This window comes from Chlamydotis macqueenii, chromosome 3 (assembly GCF_036417535.1).
Source record: "Chlamydotis macqueenii isolate bChlMac1 chromosome 3, bChlMac1.mat, whole genome shotgun sequence".
Classification (NCBI taxonomy): Eukaryota; Metazoa; Chordata; class Aves; order Otidiformes; family Otididae; genus Chlamydotis; species Chlamydotis macqueenii.
In genome coordinates this window covers 104038742-104058116 of record NC_141558.1, presented here as the reverse complement: position 1 = coordinate 104058116, position 19375 = coordinate 104038742, and the positions used below count along the sequence as shown (strand labels likewise).

Here is a 19375-nt window from a genome sequence, read left to right as displayed (position 1 = left end):
GATTGAATGATCCTTTTTCTTGTTGATACAGTCACATTATTTCTTTTTTTTTCTTTTTCTTTTCTTACAGAAAAGATGAGCGTGCCAACTCAGTCTGTGCATAAAGACAATGTAAAAATGGTTGAGAATGTGGAGGAGTACAGCTATAAGCACGGGAAAAAGATCCGAGACACCCTAAGGACAACAGAACGAGATCACAAGAAGAATGTGCAGTGCTCATTTATGTTAGACTCAGTTGGTGGGTCTCTGCCAAAAAAAACAATTCCAGATGTTGATCTTAATAAGCCTTACCTCAGCCTTGGCTGTAGCAATGCTAAGCTTCCAGTCTCTGTGCCCATGCCAATACCCAGAACTGCACGCCAGACTTCTAGGTCTGATTGCCCAGCAGACCGCCTAAAATTCTTTGAAACCCTGCGGCTTTTGTTAAAACTTACCTCAGTTTCGAAGAAAAAGGACAGGGAACAAAGAGGACAGGAAAACACCTCTTCTGTTTGGCTGAACCGATCCAATGAACTGATCTGGCTGGAGCTGCAAGCTTGGCATGCTGGCCGGAGCATTAATGACCAAGACCTCTATCTCTATGCAGCCCGTCAAGCTATCCCTGATATCATCAATGAAATCCTCACCTTTAAAGTGAACTATGGAAGCTTCTCCTGTGTAAAAAATGGAGCCAGTTTCAATGGTACTTCAGGAGAAGGAGTTTGCAAAGCAACACATGGAACTAGTGCTTTGGGTTACTCAAGTTACCATGAACACCTCCATCGCCAGCGGGTCTCATTTGAGCAAGTAAAGCGAATAATGGAGCTGCTAGAGTATATAGAAGCACTTTATCCATCTCTGCAGGCTCTTCAAAAGGACTATGAAAAGTATGCTGCAAAGGACTTCCAAGACAGAGTGCAGGCACTCTGTTTATGGTTAAATATTACAAAAGACTTAAATCAAAAACTAAGGATTATGGGAACTGTATTGGGCATCAAAAATCTTTCTGACATTGGCTGGCCAGTGTTTGAAATTCCTTCTCCTCGACCATCTAAGGTCAATGACCCAGAGGATGAAGAAGTTGATAGGGAAACAGAAGTAAAGGAATCCTCAGGAACATGCACAGAGGAGAGTGATGGTGAAGAACAAATTTCTGAGGAGAATGTTGAGGAACTTAGACAAGCCATCAAGAACAATTTTGCTAATAAGCCAAATTTTGACTTTCAGGATAATTTTTTAAGGAGGCTTGATAGGCTTGAATCTGAGGATGACTCCACCTCTTGGGTTATACCAGAATGCAGTGCTGAGGCCAGCTGCAGTCAACACTGTTTGACCTCTATTTACAGGCCGTTTGTAGATAAAGCACTGAAGCAAATGGGGTTGAGGAAGCTAATTTTAAGACTGCACAAGCTAATGCATGGTTCATTGCAAAGGGCCCGTATGGCGTTGGTAAGGAGTGATCACCTGCTGGAGGTAGGTTGCTGCTAGCGCAAATGGATAACAGGAGTACCTCCTCTGCTGTATTTTTTTTCTAACTGAAACTGGAGGAATTGAGATCTTAGGAAGTTTTGGTTGGTTTATTGGTTTTTGAAAGATAGTGTATGTTATGATTAAGAGCCCAGTTTTACTTCCACTGAAATGAATCTGTCCTTTGACCTGATTTAGAGGTTGTGTGAAGCACAAGCTAGTTCTCTGTTCTTGTTTGTAATTAAAAATGTCTTTTTATGATAACATCTTTGCTCATTACATTTTCTAATGTATAAAGCCATAAGTCAGAAAAATTGCAGTGGAAAATTAGGCACAAAAGTTGAATTGTGAGAAAAATTAGCTGTGGAGGTGGTCATTTTCAGAGGCCACGAAGATGATCAGAGGGCTGGAGCACCTATCCTCTGAAGACAAGATGAGGGCTGAGGTTGCTCTACCTGGAGAAGAGGCAGCTTCGGGGAGACCTTACAGCAGCCTTCCAATACCTAAAAGCGGCCTACAAGAAAACTGGGGAGGGACTGTTGACAAGGGCATGCAGCGATAGGGCAAGGGGTAGTGGCTTTAAAACTGTAAGAGGGTAGCTTTAGATTAGACATAAGGAAGAAATTCTTTACTGTGAGGGTAGTGAGGCACTGGAACAGGTTGCCCAGGGAAGTTACGGATGCCTGATCCTGGAAGTGTTCAAGGCCAGGCTGGATGGGGCTTTGAGTGACTTGATCTAGTGGAAGGTGTCCCCCTGCCTATGGCAGGGGGGTTGAACTAGATAGTATTTAAAGTCCTTTCCTACCCAAACCATTCTATGATTCTATTTTCTTTTTCTTGTCTTCATGACTGGATATATCTGAAGACGTCCTTTATGAAAATGTCACTATTGTTTTGGTTTTTCCTCATTTAAATGAATGAAGTACTGTGGTGGCACGTTATGCTTGAGGCCAGGTTGGGTAAATGAATGGACTCTCTGAATCTTTGAATCTATGAAAGCAAGTCATGTTGACATGTTGCATTCTTCAGTTGCCTCTTAGTTTATTTTTTTTCCTTTGAATCATTTTATATTCTTAATTAAGGATCATTATTGATTTAATTAATTGATTTAATAAAAGCAAAAATATGAAATAAGCAGTAAACGAAGGACAGTAGCTGAAATTTCATATGATGAGTTTTGGTCACTAATCCTTTAAAGGCAGAATATTGTTTCTTAATATAAACTGTTACCTAGCTTGTAGATATTTTTGTATTAAGAGGAACTAGTAGTAAGGATTACTTACCCTCCGCGATAAAGTGGCACTGTTTGTGGAGCCTAACCACGGATGCTGAACGAAGGAGTTTCTTAGCAAGCATACCTATTCTGATATGGATACCGTGTGTGTGGTCTTTGACACATTGCTCATTTTCGTGTTGACTGTCACATTTACAAAAGAAACAAGAATTGTTTATCTTGGAGGTTATTGTTTTAGGATGAAGGAATTTATAAAGTTACTTGATTTTGAAAAAGTTTTTACTTGTGCTGTTGCTGGTGTAGATATTACTGTAAAAAATGAAGCTATTAGTTGATTTTTTTATTTGTTCTCCAAGTGGTTTCAACTTGTGTTAACCAAAAGTACCTCCAAACACGTATATACTCAGATAAAAAGTTCAGCTTAATGTATAGGTAGAATTATTTTTAAAAAGCAAAGGAAATAAAAGATAATTTGGGAATATTGAAAACTACTTTGAATTTATTTTTTGAAATTGCTAAATACCGGAAATGCTTTGACTTCATAAGGACTCTAAAAACAAGTTAGTGAAACACTAGCAGCTAAAGTCTTTGGTGCAGCTTCATGGAGTTAAACAACTTGGTAATTTGACGTTGGATACTTGTGTAAGATGTAAGGTTAATCTTTTCTCCCTCCTTCTCTACCCTTGCGACTTTGTTGAATGTTCATTTCCAGTAATTATTACATTTTCTTTGGAATATTGACCTCTTCTAAGAAATGACTTTATGACTAAAGGTGACTATTATAAAATTATAAACTTCTTTCTTACCCCCAAATTAAAAGAATGCTGTCAAAAAAAGAAAATACCATTTGTCGAAAGTGTGGTATGTACTGCCGCAAAAGATGACGTCAGACTACAACAGAACAGACTATTTTGAATCGCTTCATCTTTGCATCTGACAATACTTTGAATGTAGTGTTTTGGATTCTTTTAATGCAGTTCAGTTTGATGTTTGGATGCAGCCAGAGCTGTTAGTATTTTGTTATTCTTTGTTGACTCACTGTTTATGTGCGTACATACACTTTAAAATCTCTGGCCGTACTTGTGTTTCTGTTGTAACTTAAACACTGTCTTTCATCTAAAGTGTGCTTTCTGGATTCTTCTACTGTATGCATGTTAATACTCATTCCATCTTAAATATCTGTAAATGTTTACACAGACAGCTGGTTTTAGTGTTTTTTTTAAAAAAGTTTCATTCATCATAGGTGCTGATAGTTTAGCACGGCTTTAGGCACTATAGAGTCTGTTTCGTGTGAAAGTTGTATGATTCGATTCTTAAAGAAAATTGCTACTATTTCTTATTTTAGTTTACAAAATCAGAGATACTATTTTAGTAGAACAATGTTTAAGCCTGTGTACCCTGTTTGTTGTTTATTCAAGTGGCTGCACTTTAGTATGGATTTTATGTATGATCTCAATAAATGACGTGGACTTTGTTTTCGTGGGGTATTTGGTAGGCACTTGAAACGTTTTGGATTAAGCCCATTGAAGATTAAGATTAGTTGAGTTAAGAAACAAAATTTTAGCCCTAAGGTCATCTGCTGTTATCTTTAGTGTTAGAAAATATCCTTAATCTTACAGAATATTCAAATTAATTGTGTTATTTTTGCTTATAGATTAGTTCTTTAATATTCTTTTAAGAACTAAATTTTCAACGCTATACTTGCATCACGATGGGGATTGTATTTCTTAAATATTTTGTTGTACTGTAGAAGTGTAGTGTTTTAATGATCTGTCAGTAATGAAAACTTCTTGTAGAAAAGCCTTTAGCTCTGGCTTTATAAACCACTTAAGAATCTGCAGTGCATAATACGTTTTGTGCCAACGTTAGACAGTAATTAATTTGCTATTCCATCCCTCATGACAGTTGAGAAACATCACAATATTAAAAAATAAAAACATTAGGAAAACTGACTTTGTCAGTAGCTGTGATTTTGTGTGGCTCCTCTGAGAAAGCAGAGCTTGTACAGCACTGTAGGCACAAATGTAAAAAATGTGTGTGTAGGTGTAAAGAAATAAACAATTTATTGTTTTTATTATTTTCTGCTAGATAATAAGCTTAAAAGTGGCTTAAAATTTTTTACTTTCTAGGCAGCACTTTATCATTTAATCTAACATCTGGTAATGTTTTCCCCTCCTTTGAAGTCATGTTATTTAAATTTGACACTGAATAAAAAACTAAAAAGTGCTGGTTGTGTAATATATGAATGAAGGATATTCAGGTGTCATAGTCAGCAGCTGTGAAGTGAGGATTGGAATAAAGCAAACTTAATCTGAAACAAATATTATCCTTAAATGATATAGAGTGTGTTGTTATCCTTAAGAGCTGCACACATGTTGCAGTGTATTTTCTTCCTAAGGTTTGCTTAGAATGTTATCACAAGGTATATAGCTTAGATATATAGGATATGTATTTCAGATAGTTTCAACTATTTTCTCTAATTAGAAATGTAATTTCATTTAAATGTAATTTTCATTAAATGAAAAGTAAATATATTACTTGAAAAAAACAGCTACTTTATCCCAACAAATTTAAGGATCCTTTTCATGATACCTGTTTCTTGTTACAGTTTTCAGAATTTCCAGATCCCATGTTGTGTTCAGATTACGTGCAGTTATTAAATTCCCCATCTTGTGAGCAAAAATGCAGCACTGTATCGTGGGAGGAGCTGAAATCCATGGATTTACCATCTTTTGAACCTGCCTTCTTAGTTCTTTGCCGAGTCCTGCTCAATGTTATCCATGAATGTCTCAAACTAAGGTTGGAACAAAGACCTGCTGGGGAACCATCTCTTTTGAGTATTAAACAGGTTTGCTTCAACTGTTTTTTTTTTTTGTTTGTTTGTTTGTTTGTTGGTTTGGTTTTGGTTTTTTTTTTTTTTTTTTTGCTATTTGAAATTACTTTGCCATTTCCTTACGATAAGGTTGTTGGTTTAAAGAGGATTAGTTTAAGAAATAACAATGTATAATTATGGAGTAACTTTTCTAAATAGTCTTGTATTTCATATGGAGATCTGGTTTTTCTATAGTAAACAACTGGTCGTATATAGTTGCCATTACAGAAACCTGGTGGGATGAATCCCACGACTGGAGTGTGGCTGTCGATGGCTACAGGCTTTTCGGAAGGGACAGATGAGGAAGGAGGGGTGGAAGTGTTGTCATCTACATCAGGAAATGTTGTGAAGATGAATGAATGAAATGAGAGTGAAGAGCTGTCTCTGAAGAATAGCCATGAGTAGGTTGAAAGCTTATGGGTGAGATTTAGAGAACAAGCCAACAAAGGGAACCTTGTGGTTTGTGTTTACAACAGGCTGCCCAATCAAGGGGAGCCTATTGATGAAGCCTTCTTACTCCAGCTGTAGGAGGCATCTTGCTCACAGGCTCTTGACCTGCTGGAGGACTTCATCCACTCTGACATCAGCTGGGAAGGTGGCATGGTGAGCTGTAGGCAGTCCAGAAGACTCCTGGAATGCATTGAGGATAACTTCTTAAGCCAGGTGATAGACCTGCTGGTCACCAATGCAAGTGAGCTAATTGATGATGTCAAGATTGGAGGCAGCCTGGGCTGCAGTGATCATGCACTGGTGGTTTGCAGTCCTGAGTGAAATGGGTCAGGACCCTGAATAAATTTAGGAAAGCAAACTTCTAGCTCTTCAAGGAGTTAGTCAATAGGACCACCCCCTCCCCCGGGAAACTACCCTCAAGGACAAGGGAGCAGAGCAGAGCTGGTGGATTTTTAAGGATGTCTTCCATAGAGCACAAGAGCTCTTGATCCCCAGGTGTAAGAGATCAGGCAAGGGAGCAAGGGACTGGCATGGCTGAGTCAAGACCTGCTGGTCAGACTAAAGGGTGAGAAGGAAATACACAGGCAGTGGAAGCAGGTACAGGTATAGGGAGGCTGGAAAGAGTATAGGGATGCTGCCCTGCCCGGATGTGTAGGGATGGGGTCAAGAAGGCCAAGGCATGACTGGAACTGCATTTGGCAAGGGATGCAAGGAATAAGGACTTCTACAAGTATGTCAGCCAGAAAAGGAAAGTCAAAGAAAGTATACCCCTCCTGATCAGCGTAACTGGTGAACTGGTAACAATGGATGAGAAGACTGAGATACTCAACAACACTTTTGCCTCAGTCTTCACTGGTAACCCCTGTTCCCACACCTCTCAAGTGGATGGACTGCAAGGTGGAGACTGTGGGAGCAAAGTCCCTCCCACTGTAAGAGAAGATTGGGTTCATGACCACCTGAGGAACTTGAATATACATAGGTCTATGGGACCTGATGATATGCATCCCAGAGTCCTGAGGGAATTGGCTGATGTAGTTGCCAAGCCACTCTCCATGATATTTGAGAAGTCATGGCAGTCGGGTGAAGTCCCTGGTGACTGGAAAAAGGGAAACATTGCACCCATTTTTAAAAAGGGTAGAAAGGAGGATCCTGGGAACTACCAGCCTGTCAGCCTCACCTCTGTGCCTGGGAAGATCATGGAACAGATCCTCCTAGAAGCTCTGCTGAGGCACATGGAGGACAGGGAGGTTGTTTGAGATAGCCAGGATGGCTTCACCAAGGGCAAGTCCTGCCTGACAAACCTAGTGGCCTTCTATGAATGAGTGACTACATTAGTAGGCAAGGGAAGAGCTACAAATGTCATCTACCTGGACCTCTATAAGGCCTTTGACACCGTTCCCCTCTAAAATGAAGAGAGATGGATTCGATGGGTGGACTGTTCAGTGAATGAGGAATTAGTTGGATGGTCACATCCAGAGAGTAGTGGTCAACAGCTGAATGTTTTCACAGCTTAGCAGTTTTGCAGACGACACTAAGCTGAGTGGTGTGGTAGACAGGCCTGAGGGACAGGATGCCATCCAGAGCACCTTGACAAGCTCGAGAAGTGGGCCCATGCGAACCTTATGAGGTTCAGTTAAGACCAAGTGCAAGGTCCTGGATCTGGATTGGAGCAACTCCCTGTATCAATACAGGCTGAGGGATGAAGGGATTGAGTGCAGCCATGCCAAGAAAGACATGGGGGTGCTGGTGGTTGAAAATCTGGACATGAGCTGTTTATGTGTGCTTGCAGCCCAGAAGGGGCCAATCCTATGTTGGGCTGCATAAAAAGAAGTGTGGCCAGCAGGTCGAGGGAGGTGATTCTCCCTCTCTACTCTGCTCTCATGAGACCCCACCTGAAGTACTGTGTCCAGTTCTGGAGCCCTCAACATAAGAAGGTTGTGGACTTGTTGGGGAGGGTCCAGAGGAGGCCCATGAAGATGATCAGAAGGCTGGAGCACCTTCCCTGTGAGGACAGGCTGAGAGAGTTGGTGCTGTTCAGCCTGGAGAAGAGGAGGCCCTGAGCACACCTTATTGTGGCCTTCCAGTACTTCAAGGGGGCCTGTAAGAAACACAAGGTCAAACTTTTTAGCAGGGCCTGTTGCAATAGGACAAGCGGTAATGGTTTTAAACTAAAAGAGGGTAGATTTAGACTAGGCATACAGAAGAAGTTTTTTACAGTGAGGACAGTGAAGCACTGGAACAGGTTGCCCAGAGAGGTGGTGAATATAATTTCACGTTCCAGTTATCTGCTGCTCCAAAATCAATTGCTAGGTTACTTTATGGTCCCAAATAAATTTCAGTCCTCTTTTTTTTTTTTTTTTTTTTTCTCCATCCCTTGTCCCCTACTCCCCTCCTTTTTTCCTTCCTTGGTATACTAGGATTTTGGATACCCATATATCCAAAAGCACAGTACCTACAATTTCAATCTTAAGAGTCACAGTCAAAGTAAAATAGAGTATATCATACTGTACTGTAAAGCACAAGATGTCCTTTTTCCCTGAGGCTGGGGCTATTTTTTTTTTCCCTTAGATTTTTATGTTCTTGTGGACTTTGAGTTAAGAAAAAATGACACTTTCTTCCTGGAAAACAATGTGTTTGTTACAGACTGTTTTAATGGTGTATATTGTCTTGCTAATTACATTGAAAAAAAATGAATTCAACTCAGCAAATGCTTACTGTCCTACGCAATACTTCTGAATAGGCAAAGGAGCTGTGGAGGATATTTCACAACTAGATATATTTGTTTCCTGAAAAATTGTAATTCCTAAAATCTTGAGCAGGCTCAAAACAGAGTCTAGGGGTCTGCTTTGTTCTGCAAGTTCATAGAATATTACAGAATTACAGAGAAGTCTGGGTTGGAAATATCCTGGTCCAATCTTCTGTTATGGAAGCTGGGGCCTACATTAGGTTATCCAGGGCTTTGTTAGGCCAGATCATGAATACTGTCAGTGAGTGAGTGAGTACACTGCTTCTCCAGCTAATCTGTTCCAAAGGTTTATTTTTTTTTCTCCTAGTAAAGGTTTTTTTTTTTTTTTTTTTTTTTTTTTTTCTTGTATCCAGACAGAATTTCCGTGAAGCAACTTGTGCTTGTTGTGTCTTGCTGGGTCACTGTGCATCCTTGTGAAAGGAGTGCCCCCATTTTCTCTGTAACTACCATCTAGGCATTGGAAAACTGTGATTGGGTTCCCCTTGCGTGTTCTCTTCTCTAGGCTGAACAAACCCAATCCCTTGAGTTGTTCTTCCTGTGCATGTAGCACAGCATGGTTTCATTTCTATAGTGATTGACCTAGTGGGTGTCATTTGGGGCACTGGAGACCTTTTAAGTGTCTCCTGCTTTTTGGTACCATTTGACTGACGTGTAGCAGCACTGTTTGAATGCATCCTGATACTCACCTTTTCAAAGGTGAGGTTAAATTTTCGGATTACTACAAAGACAATTCTGGTTTTTGTTTTTTACATCTAATTTGCAAGAAAAAGTGTACACAGAAAAAGAAAAACAGCACAGTTTATATGCTTCCTACAGTGTACTTTCTCCCATCCTTTCTCACCAGCTTCCCCTTTTGGAACCATCTCATCCATGTTTCACTTTTTAGCAACAGCTTTTTTGATCCTGATGATCCTGTGTTATCAGAGAGAGCCATTTGCCATTTTGTGGTGGCAGTGTAGTTCCTGAACAGTTCAAGATGGTTCTCAAGTTCTGCATTTGTGCTGACAAGTGGAGGAGGGCAGGAGGGTGTGTATGTGCATGTGGACATGGATTATTTCTTTTAGGTGGTTAAATTAGACACTCTTTGTCTGTTGTAACCTGTGTTGAGTGTCTTACAACACCATGATCTTTGGCAAAACAACTATCAGATCTTTCTGGATCTTTCCATACCAGTGTATCTTCAAAAAGGTAGTAAATGGTACTGTCATTTCATAAAAGCTTCTTCCTTACGAAAATCAGTGGAGAAATTAGTCAATACTGGTAGAAGATTTTTAGTTCCAAATTATAGGATACTATAGTAAAGAAATACAATTTACAAATAACTAATTTCTTCTTCATCAGCACCCGTTTAAGTGTATAACCTAAAGCACAATAGCATATTTTATGTTGATGCAGGTGCTTAATTACCAATTCTGTTACCCACACACCCATTAACCAGGTGATATTTGAACACGTGGTTAAAGAAGCAGCCAGCTAAAGGATGTGTGTTTCGATTTGGGGAAACCATATCTGACGATCAGCACTCTGTATAGGTGATCTTAACAGCATGTGGTGCCTCCTGGACTTTTTGGGTTAACAGTCCTCATGTCAGCCATCAATGTTTTGTGCAGACTTCTTGTAGTCTGTGGCATGCAGTAACTCTAAGGTAGTTTGACCTAGTTGAAAAGTGAAAAGTCACACTTGCTTGGTTTCTGATAAGTGACTGACCTTGGAGCAGGGTCACAATGTACTTGCTGACTAGTTACTCCATTGCACTTAATCAGATTTTGTGTATAGGATATAGTCATAGGTCACTTAGAGTAGGTGTGATGTAAATGTTGGAAATTACTGGAACAGAAAAATGTGAATGTTTGGTGATTGTTATTTTATAGGTCAAGTAAATACTGGGGTGGGGGGGAGCGCAGCGTGTCAGAAAACAAACCACCAAACCCCAGAAAACTTAATATAAACTTTCTTGCTTTAAACTGCAGTATCTGCGAGGCTGTGTGACCTGCCCCACCTGCTTGCAGAAAATAATTTCTTGTACAAACTCTCTAAACAAAAAGCAACCCATCAAACAAGCCTGTAACGGGGATAATATTTACAGTTTGAGCTGCATGTTCTTCAGTGTGCTCATTGTAGACCATATTTTTTGTTTGCATATTGCCTTGTGAGTTTCAGTTCCAGAAGCTGACACTTCAAATTAACACTACAGAGTTTTTTGCATTCTGTTTTTCAATAGCACTACACATCACTGTATAGCAATATTATTTAAACAAAAAAAATCTCTACTTTTAATGAAGTTTTGAGAGTATTTTATTTTGGAATGGACAAATGTTACTCTTTGCAAGTTTTGGAAGTGAACTTTGGTTGTATATCTGCAAGATATGTCATATTATATATAGTAAAGTTTTGTGGGTAAGTGATACTGCCAAGTCCCGTCTGTCTCTGTGAATAATGGCTAGTTAAGTAACACTTTAAAAATCTTTGAACAAGTTATGTTTTTCTTTCTGGAACCAAGGGCAAAAACCCCAACAAGTTAACACAGAGTACACTGGATGTGATTGAGTGGAGAGTGAAGAATGCACATTCATTTTACAATATATGGGGCTGTTCAGTCTGGAGAAGATAAGGCTCCACAGAGACCTTATAGCGATCTTCCAGTAACTAAAGGAGGCTTGTAAGAAAGATAAGGAGAAACTCTTTAGCAGGGCCTGTTGGATGAGGGATAATGGTTTTAAAATAGAAGGAAGCAAATTCAGACTTGATATAAAGGAAAAAAATTTTTGCAATGAAGGTGGTGGAACACTGGCACAGGTTGCCCAGAGAGGTGGTGGATGCCCCATCCCTGGAAACATTCAAGGCCAGGTTGGACGGGGCTCTGAGCAACCTGATCTGGTTGGAGATGCCCCTGTTCCTTGCAGGGGGGTTGGACTAGATGACCTTTAAAGGTCCCTTCCAACCCAAACCATTCTATGGTTCTATGACACATTAGGGATATAAATGTATAGTTGTTGGATTTCCACCTTATAAAAAAATACGTTTTTTTTTTTATTTCCCTTTTTCACCTAAGTTTTTATAAGATTTAAACTACAGAGTTCAGAATATTATTACCCGTGTTCCCTCTGTATATGGGGGAGCACAGTGTAACGTATTCTGCTGTATAAAGGGTTCCAAAGACTCTTGTCATATTAATGACATTATTACATGTTTTTTGCTTTCGTGCCATTATAATTTCTTGTACATTGAATCCCCTACATAGGTGTATTATTTTGTCAGGATAGCCATTATAAAAGATGTGAGAATGCAGATTAACCAACCAACAATTCCATTCCCTCTGACCCTACAAATGAACACCTCTCAAACTCTTGGTTTAAGTTGTTGTTCAGAAAAGGTCACGGGTTGTCAGACCTGGAAACTGATAATGATTTCAGAAGAATGCACACTTTGCACTGGAAGGCCTTCTGAAAGAAAGGCATTTGTTAGTGTAGGTTTGAAACCACTCTTGCTGTTTGTGTGCTCTGATGTCTGTGGTTTGTGCACATTTCTTCAAATGAAGAAAAGCTGTAAGCTTTCAGGAAAGGATGACAGCTTTTTGGCCAAAAGTGACCACTTCTGCGATTTGAAAAGATAACTTTCCTTGTGTTAGCCTTGCCCAGGGAAGCAACAAATGAAATGCTAGCAGTTTTCAGATCTGTTACGGGTTTTAGAGTTGTGGACACCTGTCCAATAGATTGACGATGAATTTCCTGTAGTAAAACATTTCTCATAAGTCTCTAAGCATCTGCATATTATTCCTAACTAGCTCCCATTTAAACTATTGATTTTATGATTGTGAGCTGTCTTCCCTACTGTAAACTTTTAACTGTCCAGTAAGTTGCTTGTTGTGGCCCTGTGTAGGGAATGAAGTCAGAAACATCTGCCTCCATCTCTATTTACAATTATGTGGCAAGCGGTGTGATGGCACTTAAATAGTCCTGGAAAGCTTGGCGCATCTTTCCTGCAGACGTCTAGAGTGACTGTATTAGTTTCTAAAAATTGTAGAAGTTATGTGGTGATAAACTAACATATTTAGAGAAACTGGACTGACAAATTGAGCTTTCACTTCCCAGGGAGAATTTGAGAGTAATGTCTTGACTGATGGCAGTTTTTGGGTTTTTCTCTTGCAGCTAGTGAGAGAGTGTAAAGAGGTTCTGAAGGGTGGCCTGTTAATGAAGCAATATTACCAGTTTATGTTACGGGAGGTATTAGATGACTTACAAAAGATTGATTACAACATTGATTCTTTTGAAGAGGACCTGCATAAAATGTTAATGGTAAGCTTCAAAAAGGAGAAGATATTTGGAGTTCTAGTAAGTGTACAAGTATCTGAATACTACTAATACAAATCTGTTGTCCTTGTTGGATATAGGTCTTGCTAATTTTTTTGTTGTTGTGCTACTTTTACAAGTCCTTTAAAACAATAAAATTATGTTAAGGTAGCACGCTGCCATTTTAGCAATACTGATTTTTGTTTAGTGAACTGTGGTACAGTATACTTATAAATGGCCTGTATTTACAATAAAAAAGTTGATAGATAGAACTATAATTTCCATACATTTAAACTAAACTATTAATAACCTTTTAGTGTTTAATGAAAAACCAAATACAATTGTTTGACTAACATAATGTCTTAATATCTTGGTATTGCATTCATCCATTAATGATACCTTATTTTTAATGTGTATTCATTATTGCAATAAGTTAAACACCAAGAAGTATTTTCAAGACAAATACCTGACCACTGAAAGATATTAAATAAAATATTCTTTAGTAAATGTAGTTTAAATTACTATTCCGTTGGGTGTGAATGATTTATTCTTTTGTGAGTTATTTGAGCTTTGTCCTCGCTATTCTGGGGAGGTGGGGGGAACCCTAGGTATTACTCATCAGTAGTGTTTCGTCAGCAAAACTGTTGGCATTGTCTGTTGTTGAGTATGCATGGATTTTCCTATGACATATTTTTCATTGCCTATAATGGTGAAAATGTACGATTTTACATAAAGTTTCTTATGCTGAGTGCCTACCTTCATCTCCATCTGAAATTTCTAGAAACATCCAGCAGAAGTTACCTGGCTAGATGAAAGGAAAGTGGTTCATCTTGTCCATTTTGAAGTTCCTTAGCTGTGGTTTTTTTGTTTGTGGTTTTTTTTTTTGTTTTGTTTTGTTTTTTTTTTTTTTTAGGTAGCTGTAATGTTTTTTGTACTTTGAGGCAAGAGCTTGAACTTTGGCAGTAGCTTTAATTGTATAAGGATTTTACTTTCTGTAGGTCTTGAAAGGGATGGTAACAGATCTGTGTAAATATAAATAAATATATCAGATTTCGAAGAATCACAGTTTGTACCTATTCAGAGTTGCAGGTTACTGTAGTGCCAGCAGCATGGGAGAAAGATTGGATGAATGGTCAAGATTGTCAGAAGACTGGGCCAGCTGGGCAAAGAGAGAAGGGGAAACTTGTACGAAACCAGAAGGTTAAGAAAATACCTAAAACCAATAGGAAGTGTCTTAACCATTTCTAAGGAGGAGCATTGATTGATGTTATGGATTATTGAACTAAAACGAATTGCAGATAATTTTTTTCCATTCAGTATGATCCTGAAGGGCAGATGTTTCAAGAATAATTGTACTTAGCTGGATTTTTATGTTGGTTTAAAACAATAATAATTAAATAAAGATGAGAGATAAGACTTGATGTAAAGGAACACAAGATATAATGTAGAATCTGAGAAGCCTGTTCACTGCACTTCTCCATATTCAGGAGGATATGTTCAGATAAAACCTTTTGGAATAATCTAGTTAATAAAACATTTAGAAACTCTTTTTCAGTAGTTCAGCTTTAAAAACTGTCTGCTGTGGATATTCACTGATACAAAGGTGAATAGCAGCACAGCAAGCAAGGTGGTGATACTGTCAATGTTTTCAGAAAAGTATCATGGAGACATAGTGATTAATACTTCAGTAGCAGTTTCTACTTCCTGAGCCATAAATTGCACCTTTTGTGTGCAAACGTGTAGCTCGTTTTCAGTCATAGCAAAAGAAAAATATAGAAATATTTTCTACGAATTGTATAATATTGAGATTGCTGGTTAATTTGAGAAGTTATAGTCCTTAGTTACACGTTGTGTGACAGTTTTTCTGTTTAAATTATCTGTTGCCATGTACAGGTTTACTTTGACTATATGCGAAGCTGGATCCAAATGCTACAGCAGTTACCTCAAGCATCTCATAGTTTAAAAAATCTGTTGGAGGAAGAATGGAATTTCACCAAAGAAATAACTCCTTATATAAGAAGAGGTGAAGCTCAAGCTGGAAAATTATTCTGGTAGGTTTTGTTTAATTACTCTGATTATGATGTTGTTTTGTACCAGATACGTATTCAAGTCGGCACTTGTTCTGGGTTCCCAGTTTGACATTCTTGAGGCCTGCGTAAGGAGCTGCTAGTCTCTGTGAGTTTATGGATTATTGCAATGATTATAGCTAAGGGACCCAGTAAATGCAGATTTCTCTTACTCTAGCTATACCAAGAATGACTGCTTTTATGGAGTGTTGCTGTTGCTGCTAGCCCTGTGCACGTAGAGTAACTGAGGGCCCCCAAGGTGCTGCTTGTTTCTGCAGGCTTGTTTCTGTTGCTTGGTAAAGCAGCTCTCTTGCATTGGAGAGAGTAGGAAGAAGTTTAAGGTGCCATGCTACCTGAATAAGACTCTGAAGTTCCGCCATTTCTGTTGCTACAGTGATATTGCAGGAATGCTGCTGAAATCTACAGGAATATTTTTAGATTCTGGACTACAAGACAGTTGTGATGAATTTTGGGCCAGTGCCGATGACAGTACTGCATCAGATGAAATCAGGTATTAAGCCCTTTGACTTAATAATAATAAACACCCTTACTCATGTTTCTGTACCCCTGACAGGAGCATAGTGCGTTTCGTTTCTCAGAATGAAAACTTTGTAAATGCAAGACTCCATAGGAACCTTCTTTTTAGTTCAGGGTACGAGAGATTGTTTATGTAATGTTCTTTAAATTCAATTTTTATATCCTTATAAAAAATGTACTTGCACAAGTTCAATTTATTTCAGTCAACTGCTTGTAAATACTTGTCTTTTCTATGCTCTTTCTATTGATGTATATGTAAATAATGCATATTTTCTAATAGCTATATAAATGCAATATAAATTATTAAAACATTATCACTTTGTTCTTACCAATGTTTCAGGAGGTCTGTTATAGAGACCAGCCGAGCACTCAAAGAGCTGTTTCATGAAGCTAGAGAAAGAGCCTCCAAAGCTCTTGGCTTTGCTAAAATGCTGAGGAAGGTAAGTTAACAGTAGAGTTTTGTCTTATTTATATGCTTTAAATAAATTTATTCTGAAATCGTTTTATTTTGTTTTGTCATTACTTGTAGGACCTTGAAATAGCAGCAGAATTTTCATTGTCAGCCCCTGTGCGAGATCTTCTGAATGCTCTGAAAACAAAAGAGTATGTGAAGGTAAATTCAATTTAGAGGCATGAAAGCAGAGTGGGGATGCTAAGCAAAATGTCAAAGGATATTTATTGGCATACTCTCAGTTTTTAAATATGACATCTGTATTTCAACATGTAAAATGTCATGTTTTTAGTATTGAATTTTGGCAGTCAGTTTATTTTCTATACCTGTGTTTGTGTGAGTGAGGATGCTAGTCTGTGTTTTGGGAAACCAGTGTCTAGTTCCTTGTCTTCCCAAAGATTCTCTTTGTGACTTAGGGAAAAGCCATTTTGTTACAATAGTACTTACTCATTTGTGAGAAAGGAGTAATAACACTTAGTAGGGAGTATTATGAAAAGTAAGTGCTTTAAAGTTTGAGGTAAAGAGATACATGAGTAAATGGACATCTTTAAGTAGATAATCTCAGACTATGGACCTGTGTTTGTGTGCTTTTATAAAACAGCCATGTTAGAGTGGAGGTCTGCTCTAGCGAGCTTTCTTGAGAGTACTAAGGATGTGAGAAATGCAGGGACTGCGTTCCGTTGCAGAGTGACTGTTGATAGTTAACTGCTATACAGCAAAAGTACGTTAAACTCTTGGCGCCTGATATTTACTGCACTGTGAATTCCCATATCTATGCTTTTGCACTTCATTCCTTAAAAACTCGTAGGTCAACAACTCTTCTTTGTAGTTTGAATTTAAGTAAATCAATTGCTTCAACACATCAAATTTATTTGGATCTGCTGTTCATTTTTGTCCTTCCATATGTTTAATATATATAATTCCTAATTTGGAAATAATCCACTAACTTTTACATGACAAAAGTCTTGTTAGATTTATATAAGTGGTTGCTAAAAGTAGAAAATGGTTTGAGGGGAAACTGACAAATCCATAGGAGAGAAGATCATAAAGGGTTTTTAAACACTCAGAAGGACCCTGATCCCTGAATTGATTAAGAGGGGGAGAAGAGTTAGGGAAATCAGTATATGTTTGATTTAAAAAATATTTTTCCTCAAGTAACCACCCTTAGCTGCTTTAGGACACAGTATGAAATTTGTTAGACCTTTTAGTTAAAGGTAGTATCCTTGTTCTTATGCACATTTTTTGAAGAAAAAAATCCAATCTTCAGTTTGAAAAATCTGTGTAAGCACATCAGTTAAATAATCTAGATATATTAATTGGATCTCAGGATTTATCTCTATATATTACCTCTCCTCTTTTTTTCACCACTCAAAATTACACACATTTTGCTGATTAACACTGCATATACTGGCCCTCTAACATCATGTAGGGAGTTAAAGTTTTTAACAGCTTTTTCAGTCAGATGCTTATTAGTTTTGGGAAACTGCTTTAGCTTTCAGTATCTAGTTTTTACATTGACCTATTGATTATAATGGTTTTAACTATAAAGTATGGCTGCCTAACAGTAAAAATGTTGAATCCAGTGTTTCACCTTAGCTTGATGACATCAGACTCTGAAAAGAGAGAATTAAATTTCACTGTTAGTTATGTCATGTCAGATCACAGAGGTTTTGCTGTTCTTACAGCCTGATTCTGATGCCAGACTTGATTGAAGTGTTGTTACCGATGTAGCAGATACAATGCTGAAGTAGTTTTTAAGTAATATATTAAGTGTATATTTTATTGAATATACACTTATTGGACTTAATCTCTCTTTCATGAACAGTGAAAGAATAACTGATACTTTATTACTTTTTTAGCCATATTTTTGCTTACTCTTATCTTTTGTAGCCATTCAGAAATGTTATGCGGATTCTTGGAGATCCTGAAGAAATTTTTCTTCTTTCAATATTCCAGTCTTAAAAATGTGTGCTTCATAAGTTTTCAATTAGTTTTACTTTTTAAAAGTAAAAAAAGTTACACTTTTTAAAAGTGTATATATATTTTATACATACGTATACACACCTATATAGTATATATGTGAAACTGGACTCTTTTGTAACGAGATTTCTTAAAGAGCATGTGGAAGGATCAATTGAAGGTGCAAGGAAAGATGCCACTGAAAGTTGGTGACCTCATGGATTTCAAGACACATAATTTCTTACAATGCATTTTGACTTTTAGTGCAAAAATGGCTGAATGTACTGTTTTAGTACATTCAGTTTAGTACATTTAGTTCTGTTTAAGATAGAAACTCTCCCTGTTGCTTAAATGAGATTACATATATGTATTATCATAGCAGACACTGAGATTCACTCATTCAGTATACTTTTATTTTTTTCTACAGGTACAAATCCCTGGACTCGAGAGTTTACAAGTATTTGTACCAAATAGTATTGCAGGGGAAAAATCTGTGATACTGCAGCTCCTCAATGCAGCTGCTGGAAAGGATTGCTCAAAAGATTCAGATGAAGTTGCATACGAGGCCTATTTACTAATGACCAAATGCAGTGATAAAGACCGTGAATTAGATGACAGCTGGAGTGCATGGGAGGGTCAGCCGATCAAAGTAGTGCCACAAGTAGAAACTGCTGATACGCTGCGCACCATGCAGGTGGGATTTTCTTTTTCCCCCTTTTTAAGTAATCTCCACACTTCTATGAATGCTTACCCTTTCAGATTAATCACAGTAATTTAAGTGAGCCATGTATCCTTTTGTCGTTAATAAAAACTTAAATTCAAGGATAGGATTGATTATTAGTTGTGTTAACGCAAGTATTAAATGCATTTTAGCATTTCTTAGAAGGATTAATCTCTACAATGTGCATTTTTCAGGGTTGGACTTCTTAAAGATATACTTTCAATATCTGCTTGGGTGTTCATTATTAGAAGTTTGGATAGATCTTGAAAACTGTACCTTTTGTTAAGAAGTCACCAGTCCCCAAGAACATTTGGTGGTTGTGTGCTTTCCATGCAGTGAGGCATGAAACCAGTTTCTTTTGATCTGGATGAATTGTGACATTTAAAGTTAAATTTCTGTGGAAGCTACTGGATGTTCAGCAGTTCTGCAGGAAGAAATCTTCCCAGTCATACTTTCCTTCATCCCAAGCCAACGGGTTCCCTGCCAGCAGTTGTGCTATGCTCTAGCAGCTGCAGCTGCCTGCCCCTCCTGTTCTCATATCCTTATGTTAGCTTAAGTGAATTTTCCTTCTGGTATGTCATGCAGTTCCTTGGTTCCCTACCAT

General features: G+C 38.0%; 1 protein-coding gene across 1 annotated transcript in view; it reads left to right on the top strand.

Moving 5' to 3' along the window:
- The window catches only part of MAP3K4 (mitogen-activated protein kinase kinase kinase 4), a 75809-nt gene that overhangs the window by 22168 nt on the left and 34266 nt on the right, over positions 1-19375 (top strand). Inside the window, exons 3-10 of the mRNA XM_086745076.1 lie at positions 71-1452; positions 5289-5528; positions 12897-13043; positions 14931-15088; positions 15498-15614; positions 15981-16080; positions 16170-16253; positions 18478-18744. Coding sequence (XP_086601202.1) covers positions 71-1452; positions 5289-5528; positions 12897-13043; positions 14931-15088; positions 15498-15614; positions 15981-16080; positions 16170-16253; positions 18478-18744 — 2495 coding nt within the window. The remainder of the gene's footprint in view (positions 1-70; positions 1453-5288; positions 5529-12896; positions 13044-14930; positions 15089-15497; positions 15615-15980; positions 16081-16169; positions 16254-18477; positions 18745-19375) is intronic.